The 19,980-nt window shown below is 28.3% G+C and overlaps 1 protein-coding gene across 2 annotated transcripts in view; it reads left to right on the plus strand.

The window, feature by feature from the left end:
• The window catches only part of LOC129965452 (solute carrier family 41 member 1-like), a 32,095-nt gene extending 13,453 nt beyond the window's left edge, over nucleotides 1–18,642 (plus strand). For both annotated transcript variants that reach the window (XM_056079325.1, XM_056079324.1), the window contains 10 exons: nucleotides 2,689–3,015; nucleotides 5,129–5,322; nucleotides 6,667–6,774; nucleotides 6,968–7,039; nucleotides 8,005–8,149; nucleotides 11,095–11,241; nucleotides 13,747–13,894; nucleotides 15,386–15,459; nucleotides 16,901–17,029; nucleotides 18,157–18,642. In XM_056079325.1, coding sequence (XP_055935300.1) covers nucleotides 2,814–3,015; nucleotides 5,129–5,322; nucleotides 6,667–6,774; nucleotides 6,968–7,039; nucleotides 8,005–8,149; nucleotides 11,095–11,241; nucleotides 13,747–13,894; nucleotides 15,386–15,459; nucleotides 16,901–17,029; nucleotides 18,157–18,467 — 1,530 coding nt within the window. In that variant the 5' untranslated portion in view covers nucleotides 2,689–2,813 and the 3' untranslated portion in view covers nucleotides 18,468–18,642. The remainder of the gene's footprint in view (nucleotides 1–2,688; nucleotides 3,016–5,128; nucleotides 5,323–6,666; nucleotides 6,775–6,967; nucleotides 7,040–8,004; nucleotides 8,150–11,094; nucleotides 11,242–13,746; nucleotides 13,895–15,385; nucleotides 15,460–16,900; nucleotides 17,030–18,156) is intronic.
• The last annotated feature ends 1,338 nt before the right edge of the window (nucleotides 18,643–19,980 follow it).

Below are 19,980 nucleotides of genomic sequence, written 5' to 3' on the forward strand. Positions count from 1 at the left end.
GAAATCCACAGCTGTTCAAGGTTCTTTATTTAGGTCATGTTTAATATTTTTTTAAAATTTCATTTAAGGTAATATAAAAGATAAAATAACTCTATTGATTAAATATATGCACATATTTCAAATGCAAAAAAATATTAAACAGATACTTTATAGATAAGTAATAAAAATATTAAAAGGGCACTAAATAAATAAGTAAAAAATAATATTAAAAGGGTACTAAATAGATAAGTAATAAAAATTTTAAAAGGGCACTAAATAAATAAGTAAAGATAATATAAAACAGATACTAAATAGATAAGTAATAAAAATATTAAAAGGCACTAAATAAATAAGTAAATATAATATTAAAAGTATACTAAATAGATAAGTAATAAAAATATAAAAAGGGCACTAGATAAATAAGTAATAAAATATTAAAAGGAAATTAAATATTTATTTAAGTATGCTTATTTAAGTGACAAAAATATTAAAAGGGCACTAGATAAATAAGTAATAAAAACATTAAGAGGGCTTTAAATAAATAAGTGCCAAAAATATTAAAAGAGCACTAAATAAATCAGTATATTACATTTTCATGTAAAATATATAGTCTGTTTGTTATCAATTTACCTTCAGATTTTCTTTTTGAAAATGAAGCCTATCTCTACGCATCTGAAGTAGATCAAGGATACCATTAGAAGTTGTTTAAAGCCAACTCATAAGACTGAAAATTTAAAAATTGTGAAGATTTAGCATGAAGAAATATTTTCAAAATGTAATTATTAAAAAAACCAGTAGAATATTCAATACTAAACTTCGAAATTGGAAAGGTTTTTAAAAAAAGTCTCTTATTAGACAGAAAAGAATTAAAAGAAAATATAAAATATTGCTTATAAAAATATGTAGGTCAAACCAAAACAATTTAACTTGAGGCATTGATATAAGTAGAATATATAGATAGAAAACTCCATTTTAATAAACACTCTCAATTTACTTAAATTATAATCATATTTATAATTATTTTTGTCTTTAACGAATGTTTGGTATATTTTATTTCTGAAGCTCATCATGGCTTAATTTGCTTATAATACAGGTTCCAGTATTGCTCATAATATTGATTCTCATAATGCTCGTGCTATTGCAATTTTTCATCAAAAAATTTAAAAGCCTACACATTTCAAATTCTAGATTAAAAATTGCTTATTACTTTTTATTACATTAATAAAAGCATGTTTTAAAAACATTTCTATTTTTAAAATTTTCTCCCTTTATTCTTTATATGTATCATAATTCATTATTTATAGATATTATAAATTTTTCTCTTAATTTTGTTTTAAAGTCACAATTAGATGTCGCTTTTCATTTCATTTCATTCAAAATAAAGTTGATCTATTTTTAATCTATTTAACTGATTTATTTTTAAACTGAAACTGAAACACAAATATTCAAAATTTCAGAATTCTAAAACATGAGATATAAAAAAATTAATATAATAATAATAACAGCTTAACACTACTTCTAATAATAATAAAAAATGTAATACTTTAATAAGTAATATCTTTACTAATATGAAAGAGATCCTTTAAAAATCTGAATATATAAAACAAATTTCGCATTATCTTCAAATGAAATTTGGAAATAGGAAATATCTAATTGCAGAAATCTTCTGCTAATTTAATATTATATATTTTTTTAATTAGTAACTATGAGAACTGCTTTTATTAAAACTCCGATGAACCATAGAATAAAGACAAGGGTAGATTACAAACTGAATTTATTATTAAAAATTTATGTACTAACATTGTTATTTTCCAACATAATTGTGAAGATCTAGGCATTTGTCATATCTATGGACCAGGTATTTTTTATCCTCATCGAAATATATTTCCGCCAGTGATATGATATATCATAAAAATTCTTTGAAACTTCACACTTTACCCTCTGGATAGTTGTTCAATTTAGGGAAAAGAGGAAAATAGCTCGGCTTTAAGCCGTGTTCTCTATATAAAGAGGATAAAGAGGCAATAAACAGAAAATCTTACTCAACTAATTTATCTAGCCGTTCCAAAGAAACTGTGAATGCTGAAATCCTAGGCAATGAACTTGCCGATTAATAGAACAAAAATGCAATTTTAGAGAGTGAATGTTTCAACATTCATGCTTCATATTCTATCCTTAAAAGAAACTCGAAAAATTCCCAAACTCTTCAATTCTGATACTCTTCAAAGAAACTCTAAGGCCAACATTGCTGGCTGAAACGATCTTCAAAGAAGTGATGGAAACTAAATTCACCGATTTGACAAACGCACAAGTAATTCTCTTCAATACTCTTATTCAATTATGAATTCTCTTCAATTCATAATTGTTGATAATAAATTCATTTTATTCCCAATTCTCTTTTTTTTTCAATTGGAGCTAAAGAAAATGGCCTTTGAATAAGAGAAAATTGAAAGCAGAATACTGCCAATTATTAATATTTTTTTTGGTGACATGAATCTAAATTTTAAATATTTTTTTTATATATTTTTCATTTACTTCGGAAAATTTTTAATTCAAAATGTTGATACAAGAATACTAGCAATTCCATAGTTTGAATCGATAAATTCTCTTAATGTCGCATCAAAGCTTAAAATAAAAAATATATATATCCCTCGTACAATTCCTCCGTGCTAAATAATAAATATTGAAGAACTTTTGTTTCGATTTCAGGCTCTACTAAGCTGGCAGTTCAAGGCGAATTCAGCGGCGTTCTACAAAAAGAACGTGAAAAAGGTTAAAAATATCTTACTCGCTTACTAGCATAGTTTTAGTCTAATATCTCTGAATCTGTAACGATGGCTGGTGAAATCGTTGACGTCCACAGCAAGGAGAGCGGCGAAAGCAGGTGTGCTCTTGTACGACAATTCAGCGCTCCTGGAGTACACACCCCAGTACCACTGCCTATAACAGCTCCAGGGAATTTGCAGTGTCCCCTCGAATTCTGGGTCCATTCTCAGTCCACAGAAACAACACCACTTTTGGCAGGTGTACCAAAAGGTATGTTTCCTTCTTTATATTGCATTAGTTTCAGCAAGATAACGCATTTTAAAAACCATTTTTTGAGACTTTGTCATAAATAATTTTTTGCAGTTTCTTTTTTTGAGACTTTGTCAGAAATTATTTTTTGCAGTTTCGTTTTTTGACTTTTCTTGGCTTAATTATGTCATGGATCCGCTTTGAAGCAACACGAGGAGTACTTTGAGGGGGATGATATTATTTTAGACCATAACCCCTCCCCCCCCCGGGAGGAACTCTTCGAAATGAGGATAAGAAGCTTCCGGCATGGTGATTGGTTCTCGCCACCCTGGAGGACACACGAAAAGGTGGAGTCTGGCTCCTCCCATCGATGACGGGATGCACTTCCTTAGGGAAGGGTTGTACCGTGGCCGCTTATGGCCCTTAGGACTCAGTCACAGTTCCCGCCAGTATTGCTGTAGCGGCGGTCCGGTCATTCAGTTATTTTATCCGTGTGCCTTCGGGCGGGTCGGAGAGTCAGTGAATTGACTTATTTTAGACCATAATCGAATAATGGGAATATTCGAGTTGGTACTCTTTTCTCCAAAATTGGATGAATCTTTGCAGAATGATAGTTAAATATAGAGTCAAATCTTCTGCCCACGAGGAGAAGGCCTATAAGATGACTCCGTCAAATTTTTGGAAATTACTTTCAATTAGAAATACGATTCTGCACCAAACCTTTTGGGGCTAAAGTAATTTAAATACTGCATTTAAGACTATATCAAAATTATTAACATTTTTGTTCGTAAATATACTATTCAAATGAATTGAAATATTGCTGAAATGAAGTAAATCCGTCTTTTCCTACTTGCAAAATAAGATTCGCTTTCTTTTCTTATGTATATATTTTTTTCAATTTCCTCCATATATTAACTTTCCTCTTCTTTTTTTTTTTTTTTTCTTCTAACATATGAATTCTATTTCGTTCTTGGGAAATCTAAAGAAGCTTTAAACAAAGAGATTGCTTTTCTGCAATATTTGTAAAGGAGAAAATATAGCTATTTTTGATTATTCATAAATACTTCTTTCTAAAGAGTAAATCATCTTTATTAATCCCGCATCGGATAGAAATGAGAAAGTATCAAATTACTGGGAAAAAAACAATTTCTCTAAGAGCTACCACAAACTAAAGAAAAAAGCATGCCATCTTTTATTAGGATTTTGAAGTAAGAAAGTGTTGGAAATGTCATTGCGATAATAAATTTGAAACTATTTTTATATATTCCAATGCCTTTAGATTTCTTAAATATATTACAGCACATCGCCATTAAGGCACGCCACATTATACGAAGAAAACATACTGACAAACATGAAGAAAATGACTAAAATAACGGATGAATAAAAGGATTTGAAGACATTTTAAAACAATCAATTTTAAAAATCTTTGAGTCATTCACCATCTGTTTTCTGAACGACATCAGACATCCTCTTCATTTTGGTCTGAAGATATGTCATTTTATGAATATCTTTGACTCAAATTCTCTCTCTTTTTTTTTTTTTTTCTTATTAATATCAATCATAACCTCCATTGATTCCTGAGTCATTTCTTGTTTTCTTTATGTATTTGAATCAATTCACAGAAGATAATAGAAACCTTTATAACAAAGGATAATATTCATTGATGGTTTCAGATTTTTGTTAGTATTCAACCCTTTCTAGGGCCGTGGGAAATATGCTTCCCACCAAATTTATCCATCTTTGTATGAAATTATGTAGGTTGGCATAAGTTCTGACAAATTTTTTTAGTAAGTCAGAAACTTAGATGCTTCAGTTCTTTATCTCAGACAAAATGATGTATCTTGATTTGTTACTTAATTATTAATTAACCAATTTAATTAATTAATCAAATTAAATTTATCTAATAAGTTAACTGAATCCCTTTTCTTATTCTAATTTCAAGCCTAAAAATATTTTAACATGATATGACTAGAAAAAAATGGCCCTTTAAAGGGTTAAATGATTATAGATGTTTGGAATTTGGGAGACGCTTTTGTATGGGACAATTAGATAATTTCAACAAATGAATTCAATTTTTGCTCTCTAAATGATATTAAAAATACATCCTTTCAATTTAAACATTGCTCTCTTGTAGGTCCTCTTCCTCCCAAGGATTTCATCATCCCCGGAAGCAATCTCTTGCAGAAGGATGATCCTCTCAAGGGCAAAGATGTCGCGGAAGACTTCAAAGAAGAAACTGCTTGTTCCATCACCTGCCAGGTCTTCATACCTTTCATGATTGCTGGCTTCGGCACTGTGGCAGCTGGATTGCTACTCGACATTGTTCAAGTGAGCAACTATTACGTTAAATTAAGCTGAGCAAAAGAATTAATTAGTCAAATCAATTAATTTCTTGAATCAAACAAAAATTTGTTAAATCAATTAATTTCCTAAATCAATTTAAAATTTGTAAAATCAATTAATTTCCTAAATCAAATTAAAATTTCTAAAATCAATTAATTTCCTAAATCGAATAAACATTTGTAAAATCAATTAATTTCCTAAATCAAATTAAAATTTCTAAAATCAATTAATTTCCTAAATCGAATAAACATTTGTAAAATCAATTAATTTCCTAAATCAAATAAACATTTGTAAAATTAATTAATTTCCTAAATCGAATAAAAATTTGTTAAATCAATTAATTTCCTAAATTATTTGAAGAACATTTGTAAAATCAATTAATTTCCTAAATCAAATAAAAAATTGTAAAATCAATTAATTTCCTAAATCAAATAAAAATTTGTAAAATCAATTAATTTCCTAAATCAAATAAAATAATCAAATATTATTGTAAAAATATCGCATAAATTTGAATTGATGCTGGTCCACTAGAACAATCCGTAATTTCAAGTACTGTTGTTATGCTTTGAGTTGGGTTGTAATAAACAACAGGATTTACGGTACTTCGTTTAATTTCGGTTTTTTTTTTAAAAAATCTAAATTTATTTTTAAGAAAAAGCTAGGAATCAAAATTATTTTAGATTGAAACAAAGACCAGAATTCCATTTGTTTCTCATGAAATTCAGAGATTATAGCACTTTTTGTGTTTTATTTTTATAAATCGTCGTGTATTTACAAAAAAGTAGTTTTAATCATAAAACTATTAATGGTTCACACAAACAAGATTATTTATAATAGAATCTAGCTAGGCTGCAATATGAAGCTTGGGCAAGGTTATATTAAACTGAATTAATATGAAATGAAAGTGTAAGAAATCAGTATTATATCGCTTAAAATCTACATTCAATGAAGATAAATGTTGCTTAGTTTGATTTTAAATATTTTCCTTATTAATCGTGTAAAAAAACGTAACTTCATCTGTAAAGACCACAAATTGATAAACGATTCAAAGTTATTCATATTTTAATCCATACGGAGTATCAACAAATACAAAATTTCACTTTCGATATTTAAACTATAAAAATATTTAAAAATAAACAAAATAATATTTTTATTCAGCGGGCTATTCAATATAAACTGAAACATTTCTTCTTATTTTAATGAATATTTCTGAGACAAAACAAAGAAATAAATTATGCGAGAAACGTTTAAAACACTAAAATGTATGCTTTCATTAATATAAGTTCAATTAAAACTTGTATTCAAATGCCTTTTTTCCTTTATTTTCAGAACTGGAATGTATTCCAAGAAGTTCCTGAAATGTTTGTATTAGTTCCAGCATTGCTTGGACTCAAAGGCAACCTTGAAATGACCTTAGCTTCAAGAATCTCGACATTAGTGAGTATTTTAAACTCGTATAGTTCAAACGAAATATATATTATTTTATTCGTATAAAAAATTTACAATCATTTGTAAAGAAGAGGTTTACAGATGTCGTATATAAAGCCACAGTTTAACATGGAAATTATATTATTTTTTGTTGCTGTTTACCTATGAACAGACAACTTAATCTTTTTATATGTGTTTTTAGGCTAATCTTGGATCCATTGATACATCAAGGGAACAATGGAGGATGGCATTTGGAAACGTCTGTCTTTTGCAAGTAAGGATTTTTAAATTTTCATTTTTAATTTTATTGATCTTTATTTTATGCTGCCTTAATTTTAATAATGATTTTGATTGATAAATGAAATTGATGGATAAACTAAAAATATAAAAGATATTTTTTTTGAAAAGATCTCATTTCAAATAATATGGTAGAATATGGTAGAATTATTAATGCTTTTCAGACAAGAATAAGTTAAACTCAAATCTTAATCGAATGAAATGTTCCATGCAATGAGTAATATGTTTTTCTTTGAATTCTATATTAATAAAACCATAAACAATAAGAAACCTATTAAATATTTTATAGCAAATACAAACGGAAATAATGTGATATCTTTACATCATTTTTTAAATATCGGTTAAAAAATATACTTCAGAAAGAAATATTCTGAAAATTATTGCGCATTCAAATTGCATTTCTTAACATTACAGTTTGTTCTTTTATGGTTTTAATATGATTTCTATAACGAGGGGTTTTTTTCTCAATTGCATGACTTAAGTTAGGAATAACCAAAAGTTTGTGCAAAAAAAATATGATTCATCTACGATTTTAAATACGAACAGTTCAGGGCAACTTTTACTTATTACCTATAAATGGTTCAGTGTAACATCTTTATGATTCAATGTAATTTTATAAACAATAACATGAGTATATTAGAGTGCACCAAAAAAGACCTGAAAGATTTTAAGGGCTTTTGTATTGTGATTATAAAAATTCAGGGATAAATATGTCATCAGCACATTTTTGGGGATGATGTCACACTTACAGTTTATCTTCTGCAAGGAAAACATATTTCTTTTTGTTAATTCCTAATTTTGTTATGCCTTTAGCAATATTAAAAATTAATGCAGATACTTAACATATTTATTTTAATTTCTTCCGCCATGCATAGAGGCAATGCAATTTATGTATATTTTTATTTAAACGGTGATCTACAATATTGAAACTTTTTATTTCAGTGCCAATCACTTGTCCTCGGCTTGATAGCGTCTGTGTTTGCTTCAGTGGTAGGATGGATTCGAGAGGGAGAGTTGAACGTCCATAATATGCTTCTGTTGTCTTCCAGTAGCTTGGTAACAGCATCTGCAGCAAGCTTTGTTCTTGGTAAGTAGAAAACTTTTTAGATTATTTAAGCGGAAGTTTCAAAATGAAATACTTTTATTTGAATTTGAAGAAATAAAAATTTAATGGTCTTAATGACTTTCAATCCAATATATTTCAGATATTAGCTAATTAATCAAACATAATCGGAAAACGTTTGTTTTTAAAATATATATCTCTCCCTAATAATCAAATTTGATTAACATTCATTCGTATATCTTTGGAATAACAGATATTATGAAGATGGTTATTCTGTCTTGACTTTTATCATTATTCCATAATTTTAACCCTCCAGCTGCTTATCCCGCGATTTCGGCGGGTTGGCAATCAGTCTATTTTCTATTGCATCTCACATTTTTTGAAGCTTAAAGTGTTTATTTTTACTATTATTGATTTTTATTATATTATATAACATAATTTTGTTTGAAAAATATTTGAATTTATTTGCAAACATCGCATCTAAACGGTGATTTTAAAAAATTACGCAGTAAGAGGGTTAATGCTTTTATTAAAATATACTTTTCTCATAGTATTTATCAGTCTAATAACTCAGTAGTAAACTATTTTAGCTATTTCTTAAAAATTTTAATATATGGCTTTTTTTTATTATTTATACAAATTTGGGTAAATTATTTTTATTTGAAATTATAGATTTAATTCGGATTACATGCAGTTTCCTAATTTGCGAATTATTAAGAGTTTTGAAGAAAGTGGCGATGAATTTATTTTTCAATGCATGTAAAACAAATATTAATAGAAATACTTTTTATAATATTTCTTAAAATAAATAAGCTTTTTCGTCTGTAACTTACATTAGCTTACAGTTTTAATTGAAACCTATATCTTTAATAATATGTTTTATTTCCCTTACCTACATGTTATTCACTTCGTAATTTTCGCTGCAGCTCGCTTTAGACGAAATCCTTAAAAATAGGGAATTTGAATATTTCCTATCAGTATACAGATTTAAAGGAAACTGCCATGCTTTTTCAATTAACAATGATGAATTTCTTCGCAATCTTTAAAATACAATATTAATTTTATATTTTCAATTTAATATAAATTCAAATTTAAAATATTTACCTAATAGTTCAATCAATATGATATATCAGATCAATTAAAAAATTTTAAAAAGCTTGTAAAAATGTTACTGTATTCATGTTATCGTTTACATACTGATTCAGTAGTATTCATATAATAACCCTGACATTCTGATTCTTTGTTATTTCATCAATTAAAAAAAAGTGACTATTAGAATTAGAATTCGAACTTTACTCCTTATAGAGATTGTATTAATCTGGGTAATGATGTCACTTCATCTCTTTGTTATCGGTTTCTGATTACACTGCGTACGTCAAACCATAAAAGGATACTTTGATGAAACCCGACAAAGTCTACGCACTCTTTCATTTGCTTATTACCGTTTTTGAAGATAAAGTGCACCCACCTGTTAGGAAAGGAATTGAACGATAGATAAGCACCCATTGGAAATGATAGAAACTTCTGAAGATAGTGGATTCCAGAACTTTTTTTTCAATAATCATTGTTTTAGGCTATCATTCTTTTCAAAAAATTCTTATTTTCAATGAGTTTTCATTGATTTTCTTTTTGTGATGTCAAAACAAATTTGAGATTATTTAATCGATCTACTCGCAAAAATTAGGATAAAATAAAAAAAAGATATATATGAGGAAATTTAAAATTTTTGTGGTTATTGTTAAATATAATATATAATATGTAAATATTGTTAAAAAATATTAAATCTTTAAGATAAAATGAAACTTTTAGTTGTACAGGTATTGTTTTTTAAATAACCCTATAATAAAATAATGTAATAAATAATATAAAAGAAAGAGATTTGGGAAAATATGGAATAAGAGAAAATTTTGTTACAAAGCATATGTTTGAAAAAAAAAATGAAACTTTTACTAGAACAGTTATCATGATTTGATATAATGTTAATAGTAACCTAATTTCAATAAACTTGGTCCGCTGCTGAATTAGTTTGTATTTTCACTTCTTAATTCCATAATAATATAAATGATAATTTTATGCTCATGATCTTTTTTTAGAATTAAAAAAAAATCGCAACATTACTTTCTTTTTACGAACTCACATTTATATTTATCTGCGAAAATAAATCTTTCATTTATCCTAAATAATAATAAATTTAATTATAATTATTTTAATTTTGGACAATTTTTCACAAATTTGAATTTGATACCTCGATTAAGATTAATTAGTTTATCATGATTCCTTATAATAAAGGATTTGATATTACGTAATGACAAATATAGGATTCTATAAGAAATAGGAACAGTAACTATATGTGGTTGGTATAATCTATACCATTTGGACCAGGTGTATGTATATATGCTGTATATTAATATGCTAATAGACGTTCTATCATTTTACGACATTATTTTTGATGGGAAATGGAGGCAAAGGTTTTCGTTATTTTTGATGAAAAAAATAATAAATTCCGCAGTTTTCAATAGTTCAAGTAATAACGATAATAGAAGCTTTTGAAGTTTTTCTAAAATATTTAAAACTTTATATTAAATTTTACTAAACCTTAAAATTTTGTAAAATATATTAAAGCAATCAAAGACAAACCTGTTTTTCAATTGGGCAATCATTAGTATTATTACTAACACTGTATTTTATTAAAAAAATAGGAAGAGTATTTTTGCCAAGAACACCCCACATATGACATAAATTGCAGCCATTAGACAGATCTGTGTCTGGGCCTTTCAAAAAATTCATTAGTAGTCTCAGTGGTTTTTGGATGAGAAAACACTTTGATCATAAATTGTTTTTAAAAGCCAACAAAAATGTTTCACCATAATTTTAATCGTTTGTCGAATATTTATTTCTTGATAATGAGGCACATAGTGTGTCATAAAAAAATCATTTACTTTGAATTTCCGTGCTATTTTATTTCTCAGGTTCCATTACAATTTTTGTGGTCGTGTATTCACGAAAGCTGAACATCAATCCGGATAACATCGCAGCTCCGATTGCAGCCTCGCTTGGAGACGTGGTCACACTGGCTCTCCTCTCTTGCATCTCCAGCTACATCTTCTCAAAATCAGGTGAGAATAATGTAAGATTGCCATTTCCTATCAAAACTCTATGTTTGGCAGCTTTAAAGCACCGACTTGTATCACAACACTTATTATATCAAGTCTAATGTATTAACCCTTTAAAGGGCCATTTTTTTCTAATCATATTATGTTAAAATATTTTTAGGCTTGAAATTAGAATAAGAAAAAGGATTCATTTAGCTTATTAGATAAATTTAATTTGATTTATTAATTAATTTGGTTAATTAATAATTAAGTAACAAATCAAGACATATCATTTTGTCTGAGATAAAGAACTGAAGCCTCTAAGGTTCTGACTTACTAAAAAAATGTGTCAGAACTTATGCCAACCTACATAATTTCATACAAAGATTGATAAATTTGGTGGGAAGCATACTTCCCACGGCACTAGAAAGGGTTAAATCAGTTAAAGTGACCCCTCCCACCAAAAAAAAAAATATTGCACACTCTTTAATGAAGATGTCATACCCTAGGATAAAAAAAAATAATGCCTGAATACCACGAGTAATTAGCTTTTCAGAGTTCTGTTCGTAGAAGATTTTAATGTGCAAGATATATAATAAAGAAGATCGAATAGGCATTTTTTTTCGAATTTTTGGAACCGAAATTTGATACTAAGCTACAGTTTAACAGTAAATAAATCACATATCAAATTAAATTTCATTAAATTGTTGGTATTTTTAAGTTACTGCGCTTACATGCGTGCGAAAGTAAAATTCATCATCCGTCAATTCTTTGAGGGATTTAATTTAAAATTTAACAAGAATGTAGATTTTAGATACTAAATTTATGTACCAAATTGCATTTATCCAGGTCGTTCATATTTAAGTTCGCATTTATATTCATAGGAGAATACAAAGCAACTGACATATAATCCCTTTATAGATTGGATAGAAAATTTGATATTGAACTACATTTTAGACACTAAATATGTACATCCATTTAGCTCTTTACGTTTTATAGGTAGAATCATTTAATAAAAGCAAAATTCAAAATAATTATTATACGTAATAGTTTTATTTTTAGGCGTAGTTACTAAAGTACTGAAAGGAATCTGTTCATATGAAGTCAGAGAGACTTCGTAGCAGAGTCACATGTTCGAATTTGACACTAAATTCGTTAAGGATCAAATTTTTTTAATGTCTAAGCAGCGTTGAAACTTGGCCAAGACCGAGCAAATCAAGTATTGTCTTTGTTATGTAACTATTTATCAAAATTAAAAAAAATCCATTTCAAACAACATAGTATTTATTTAAAATTGAACGTTATATTAATTCATCTCTTTGAAAGATTTTTCTGATTTTTCTCAGATACATAGATAACTTAACATTTTTGGCTGAATCTTTTAACTAATTCAGTATGTTAGAATGTGTCGAGTGCCTTGACACAAGTGATGACATTTTTCTTGGTAACACAAGTTTTTTATGGATGGATTATTATGAATATATCTTATGGATTAAATGACTGATGGTTATTTACATATGTACAATTAAATTTTGATTAAAATTTCAACTAATTTCTTGGAGTTCTTACTGGAACTCCTACTAACACGTTCTTACCGGTGTCAGCCACCAACTCCCCTGCGCAAATCTTCCACTCTCTTCACTTCACTCCTGAAAGGAGTGAAGTGAAGAGAACAGCTACGCTACCGGAACAGCTACGTGGAGATTAGAGGTATGACAGAATGGATTCATTTTTGGATAATTTACAGCAACATCCCTAAAATTACCTGAGTATTATATAAGTATTCTTCCCCGCGATCTGGACGTCCTGGGTTCGAATCCCGGTTTGGGCATGGTTGTTCTTCCGTTGTTCTATCTGTGATATGTATGAATGTGCCCTCCTGTAAAAAGGGGTTGGGCAAGCGAATGAGTCATGCGTGAGTAGCAAAAACGTACTCTTGGCCCTAGTTGGCGCTACTATAAGAACAAGAGACACTCCCCCACCGGCTTAAAATCGCTGTCTTCGTAACAGCGGGCTTGTCCATGGCAAGTGCCATAAGAAAAAACAACATGAATAAGTATTATAAATAATATACTCTTTTTAGTGTCAAAGAACTGAAAGAGGTGTCATTTCTTCATGATTAGGTTTGATTTCTGTTCCACTGTTTACGAGGATTTGTCAGAATAACCTTAACAGAGGTTATGAGAAAATGATCGACATTTATTTTAAGTTTTATGAAGTATCAGAAGAATTTCTTCGTTGCTGATATGAGCACAGAGCATTTTTTTTTTTCAGTTTAAATAGCATCATGTGTTATATTTTTGAATGCATTGTGAAACACTGGTTCAATCCTTATACAGAATTCTGAAACTGATTATACTGAAAAATTGTGTGAGGAAGGCGTTCTGAATTTTTAAAAAAATGTTTCAAATATAAATGGTAAATAAAGAAAAGAGTGATTTCAAGCCAATGATTTAATAAACAAATAATTGCAACAAATATAAAAGCATTTGTAGATGAATTAACAAAGTGCGATTATTGAAATTTCAGGCCAGTACGTTTGGGTTGAAGCAGCAGTCCTCATTGTTTTGATATGTTTGATTCCATTATGGGCAGTGCTCTCCTACCGAAACATCTACACTAGGCATGTTCTCTACTCAGGATGGATTCCAATAATTAGCGCAGTTGCTATTTCGAGGTAAACACGCGCTAAAATAGTAATTTTTTTATAGTTATGGCTATCAATTTAATGAAACGTGGAAGTTTCATTCTTAAGGAAATGATCAGATTATAAATTTCATGTATCAGCATTTCCAGACTTTTAAAATATATAAACTCCTTTTATAATTTTAATCGAATCAAGATCTATTAAATAATATCGGGACACTTTTCATGTAAATTCCCAATAAATTAAGTAACAAATACATAGTAAATTATAGTAGTCATAAAACTGTCACTATGAATTTGTTAAATTATAGTAATACTGCTAAACTCAATGATTTTAATCGAATCAAGATCTGTTAACTAATATTGAGACACTTTTCATGTAAATTTCTAATAAATTAAATAACTAATGCATAGTAAATTGTAATAATAGCGAATGTTTGAACCGTTATTATGAATTTGTTAAATTATAGTTGTAACAAATTCATAATAAATTATAGCAATACTGCTAAATTCCTATAATAATTCTAATTTAACCAAGATCTTTTACTAATATTGAGACACTTTTTATGTAAATTTTGCATATTTGTCAATTTTCTAAATAAAATTTCGTATTTTAGAGTAAAGAATTTTTCATCTTTTTTTTTACTTTTATATGACAAGTTCCAAAAGTTAAGAAAGTATGTCCTATGGGCCAAAAATGAAAAATTCTTTCCTGAAATGTAATACACAGATAACATACAAAAAATTATATTATACTCCACACAGATAACATAAAAAAATTATACGTTAGGAAAAATTATTAAATTGTGATAAAAAAACACACACACACACACTTTTTTTTCCAGTGACATAAGAAGCATTTTTAATTGTATGCAGAAAGAAATGTACATTATTTTTTAAAGCTGGCATATTCATATTTTTTAACAAGAATGTTTTTTAAATATATCAATGAATTAAAATATGACATTGCAGTCTAATTAATTTTTTCCGGCTTGATGATGCCATTTAACATTCCAGGAATAATTTGCTTTTATATGCATTTCTGTATTAATTCATGGGATTTGATGGAACTTAGAAGGCGGCAAGAGAAAAAATTACTTGATCTGAACGTCACTGATTCATCTCATATAAATGGAAAAATTTAAATAAAAAATGTTTTAAAATTGTTGTTACTGATAAATAATGGTTTGGGCTAGGAAAAATTCCAATTCTTTATTAGACTCGAATTCAGAAATAATATTTGATTTATTTCTCACATAATGCTATAGGTATTAATATCTTTATTAATAATAAAGATTAATTAATATATTTATATTAATAAAACTTCGTTATAGTGATAGTAAAAGAGAAGGGAAAAAAATAAATCATGAGATAAGAATTATCTAGTTACATAAAAAGTTTTAAAATATAAAAACGTAACTCGCAAGATCAGATTTTATACAAATATCAAGAATAATAAATGAGATAAAATGTTCGAAAGAGAGTCTTCTGCTTAGTAATAATTGTGGAATTGTTTTTGCAGTGGAGGAGGCTACATCCTAAACTTTGCTGTTGCTAGATTCAAGGAGATTGCAGCATGTCAACCAGTAATCAATGGTGAGTAACAGTTTTTAGATGCATATCTCTGTCTACTTAGAATAGAAAAAAGAATTCGTGTAGGTGTATGAGTATTGGTGTTCTATAGGCTAGATCATTTAATCTAGAGTTGCCAAATTTGATACAAATATATATTGGATTGTAGGAATACGGTGTTGACTTTTTATATTTTAATTGTCTTTCTGATTTTTATATGTCATACAAATTTTTCCTGAATTTTAGCAATTTTTTAATGTTATTTTTTGCCTTCTTAACAGTAATAGTTTGAATTTTATTACTGAAATGATATTCAAATTGCTATAATTATTATTGAAAGGAAATATTTATAAGCTTAATTTTTTTTCATTGTGTAAAGTTTAGTACAATTAGAAAGTAATTAAAAAGTAATTTCCCTGAAAATGAAGAATAATATGCAATAAGAAAATGGAGTACCCGGAAAGTTAGTTTTTTTAATGGCGTTATGGTAAAATATGATTTTAAAGTATTTTGCAATTTAATGTTGAAAACTATTTTATTCAGGGAATCATCAAGTTATGCAAAAGAGATTTAATTGATCATAACTAATATACCCGACGACTCAGATGGTCACCATAGGCGGCTAATTTAAAAATATATATATAATTTCCGTGATCAAGGATTTAGCATATCATATATAACTTATCTAGTATACTCGATTGTTAATTCAAAATGTGTTTGTTTTTTTTAATTTTTGATCGGAAATTTTAAAAAAGAGATGTTTTAACACCAAAAAAGAAAAACAAATATACTTTTGACTTTAAAAGAAACTGACTGAAATAATAGCTTTTAAATTCAAAAGTCCATTGTTTATTAAATTGTAATTTTATATCTAATATTATAAATAAAGTTTTCTCATTTTATATTGATAAGTATACTTAACAATCGTTTTATGGATTATTTTCGGTTGCTCCACCACTGAACTTTTGTATCAAAATGAGCTAAAACTGATACAAGGGCACACATTTAGGCAAAATAATAAAAATGATATTATTTTTGAAAATGTGCCTTTATTAGTGCGCTGAAGCAATAGATAAATTTATTTTTATCGAAAATTTTGAGGTCAACATAATATCGTAAAGACATGTGAAGGCTGCATAATATCCTAAAGACATGTGGAGCTGACAAGGAAAGTTAACTGCAATGACCATGAAAAAAATATCGTTAACATTCGATTCGTTAAAAATATCTATTATAAATGCGATTAAAATTCATATTTAATTAGAGTACTTATAATATATTTAATTAGAGTACTTAAAGCTCTTTATGCTTTAACGGTTTTGTTGATGGCATCCATGTCCTGACTAAAAAAATATTTTCTACATTTTAGTACAGTTATAAAAGCGTGTTTTTTTAAATTATTTTTTGTCTTTTATTCACATTTTCGAGTACCTATATAATGCAAATATCTTTATTTCTATTACAGGTGTCGGTGGAAACTTAGTGGCTGTTCAAGCTTGTAGGATCTCAACCTATCTCCATCAAAAGGCAATGCCGGGATTACTGGAGCCCGGAGAACTTTGCGTCAGTCCATTTGTAGCCTGGTTTGGAAAGAGTAAGTTGAATCATTAATGTTATTCAAAAATGTTTTTGTTTATTGTTGGTGATGAACAACTATAGCGTTATTTATTATATATGGGTAATTTAATTTTATTCGTTAGTTTTGAAATTTAAAAATAAAATCTTCTTTAAGTCTACGAAATTGAAAAAATGAACGCTCTGAAACTCATATCTTGAAATATAGTTATTGAGATCATCACAAATAAACTTCCAGTATTGAATTTTTGGTTCGATAATTTTGCAAAAAATTATCCGCCTCTATGTGGACCTTGTGTTCTTTAAATCTGAAGTCAGTTGACAAACTTCTGACCAAAATATCCTAGTGTATATTAATGTCCCTTCAAGATGGGACATTAATATAAATTAAACTAAAATAAATGTTGCTGTTGAATTTGTAGACTATCTTTACTAGTTTGGCTACATGAAAATTCAAGCTTTATCTGTGATTCTTTAATAACTAATGCTGTAAGTTTCCCAACATTGAACGATGTGTAATGAATTACTGGTAGTTGAATATCATGCATATCACCGCGATAGCCTGACAGAGATCTATTTCATCGAAGATTTAAACTCCATGTGGTTTTGTTGCACCTTAAATCTGTAGTTGACTTTCAAACATCTATTTTTTGTGTCAGCCTGCAGGTACCTGATCACTTGCCATCCGTATTACCCATCTATGGCTGAAAAAGACGAGATTCGTTCTAGAATTTTCATCCTTTTGATCTGAAAGGGAAGTATATTATGAAAATTACACTAAATTTGATGTTACTTGACATTGTAAAAGCATGTAGGTATTTAGGTAAACATTTTCAGCAATCCTCCTCGAGTTTCAAAATGGAGTATAGCTAAATTCCTTTTTTCTTCTCATTCTAAAAGCACTTGAATACAGTTTTCAGTACTCTTTGTCTTGCATAAAAATGAAATTTTAATATAAAGCTCAACTTCAAAAAAAATTCAACTTTGTTTAGCACTCTACAGGCACTTCGGTACTAAAGGTTAAAAAAAACTATAAAATAGTAGTTGATTTCATATATCTTAACTGCATTAATTAGTTGTGTCACATCATTGTCTTAAATATAAAAAAAATGTATGTATAAATAATTTTTTGTTCTCTTTTTGCAGATGTCCATGCTCGAACTTGTCGAATTCTAATCCTCATTGCCATTCCCGGGCATCTAATTTTCATCACCTGCGTCCATTTCTTAAAGAGCACCAACAGCCCTCTAACAGTAGAATTCATCTCCTTCTACCTGATCGCCGCTCTTCTACAGGTTGCCATCCTCCTCTACATGGCCCACTGTCTCGTGCACTGGCTATGGAAATGGGGATTCGATCCAGATGATGCTGCCATCCCCTACCTCACAGCATTCGGGGACCTGCTGGGCACTGCCTTTTTATTCGTAGCATTCATCGCAATGGACGCTGTTGCATAAGCTGTTATTTTATATTAGTGTGATGTGGTGTTTTTAAAGCAAAATGTTATCTTATAGAAGGTTACCATCTTTGTTAAAATAAATCGGGTGAATTGTATGATATTTTTTACCAGTTTCGCGACTATTTTTGTAAAAACGTTTTTACTGAATAAAAGTTGCGCACTTTTTATTTATATTCCTGTGTGTGTTTCTTTGATGATGTTTGGTGCTTAGTGTATATCAAATGGATTATTATAAAAGAAATCACTTCATGCTCATGAGAAATTTAATAAGTATATCGTTTTGATTAAGGTTTGGAATTCATTTTGCATCTTTTAGAGCGATAAAAGACGCGATGGCGTTGTTTAAGACACTAGACAGTGATGGATGCCATGTCATGTTAACTTGCCATATATCTGAGGGGCCATAGAATTTATTCCATTTTCAGTCACAGTTATCCAAATTTAAGTAAAGCTAAATGAACAAAAATATTAGCATTTTTGCCTTTAACTTAACATGTTCAGAGTCAAGTATAGTTTCAAGAATTTCTTTTGTAGTTTCAAGAAACTCTTGAGAGCGGAACTTCATCGAAATATTGAGGTTGTAATTTTTCTTAACAATTACAATACTTTCATGTATTTCACATAATCCAAAATCCATATGCAATCGAATATCTTCGAAAATAAAAAAATAATTTCTTTAACAGGAGAAAAGGAAATTTCGCAAAAAGGTTAGCGGATCTGGGCATTGTCATGGGAAATAAAAAATTAATAAAAATTGATTTTAATATTTATTTTTTAAAGCTATTCAGAACTTCAATGCTGCATATAAAAATTTTGTTTTCCGCATAATAAAATCCGAACTGCACCGAATAAATAAAATTATTCCCATTTAAATTCTCTGTAATCATAAAAGAATAAATTTTTAAAGTCAATTTTAATGATTCTTTTGTTAATTTTAATCCACAATTTCTTCATATTTTTTTTTAAATGTTTTCATATGTTGAGTAACACAAGTTTTAAGTATAAGCATGTTTTTTTTAAGTATCAGCTTTATCAAAAGATAATTCTAGTTAAAAACTCCTACCGTATTGAGATTTGCTGACCATATTTGAAATTTCCAAAATACATGAGAATCTACAGGGTGGTTATAATTAAAGTTCTACTTTGAAATGGTCATAAAAGGAAAACTACTGGACCAAATGTTATCAAACTTGGTAATAATTGAAAGAAGATCATGGAAATTTTTTTTTCTGCCAAAAAAAATGAAAGTTAATGTATCATTATTGTTAAACAAAATAGGACATGAAGACACCGGTTTAAAATGTGTTTAATCGTTTTTCTGAAACGTGTTACAATACATGTTCAATGTGTGTTTTCTCAAAAGCATTATTTATGGTGATAATCTAAATTATTTGGCGGAACTGAAACATACGATAACCAACACGTGTGTAACATTCCTCCTGATATGCTAAGAGCTACTGTTGAGAATGCATTAATGCGATTTAACTTTTGCTTTCAGAAAATGGTAGATT

Source organism: Argiope bruennichi, chromosome 4 (assembly GCF_947563725.1).
Source record: "Argiope bruennichi chromosome 4, qqArgBrue1.1, whole genome shotgun sequence".
NCBI classification, from domain to species: domain Eukaryota; kingdom Metazoa; phylum Arthropoda; class Arachnida; order Araneae; family Araneidae; genus Argiope; species Argiope bruennichi.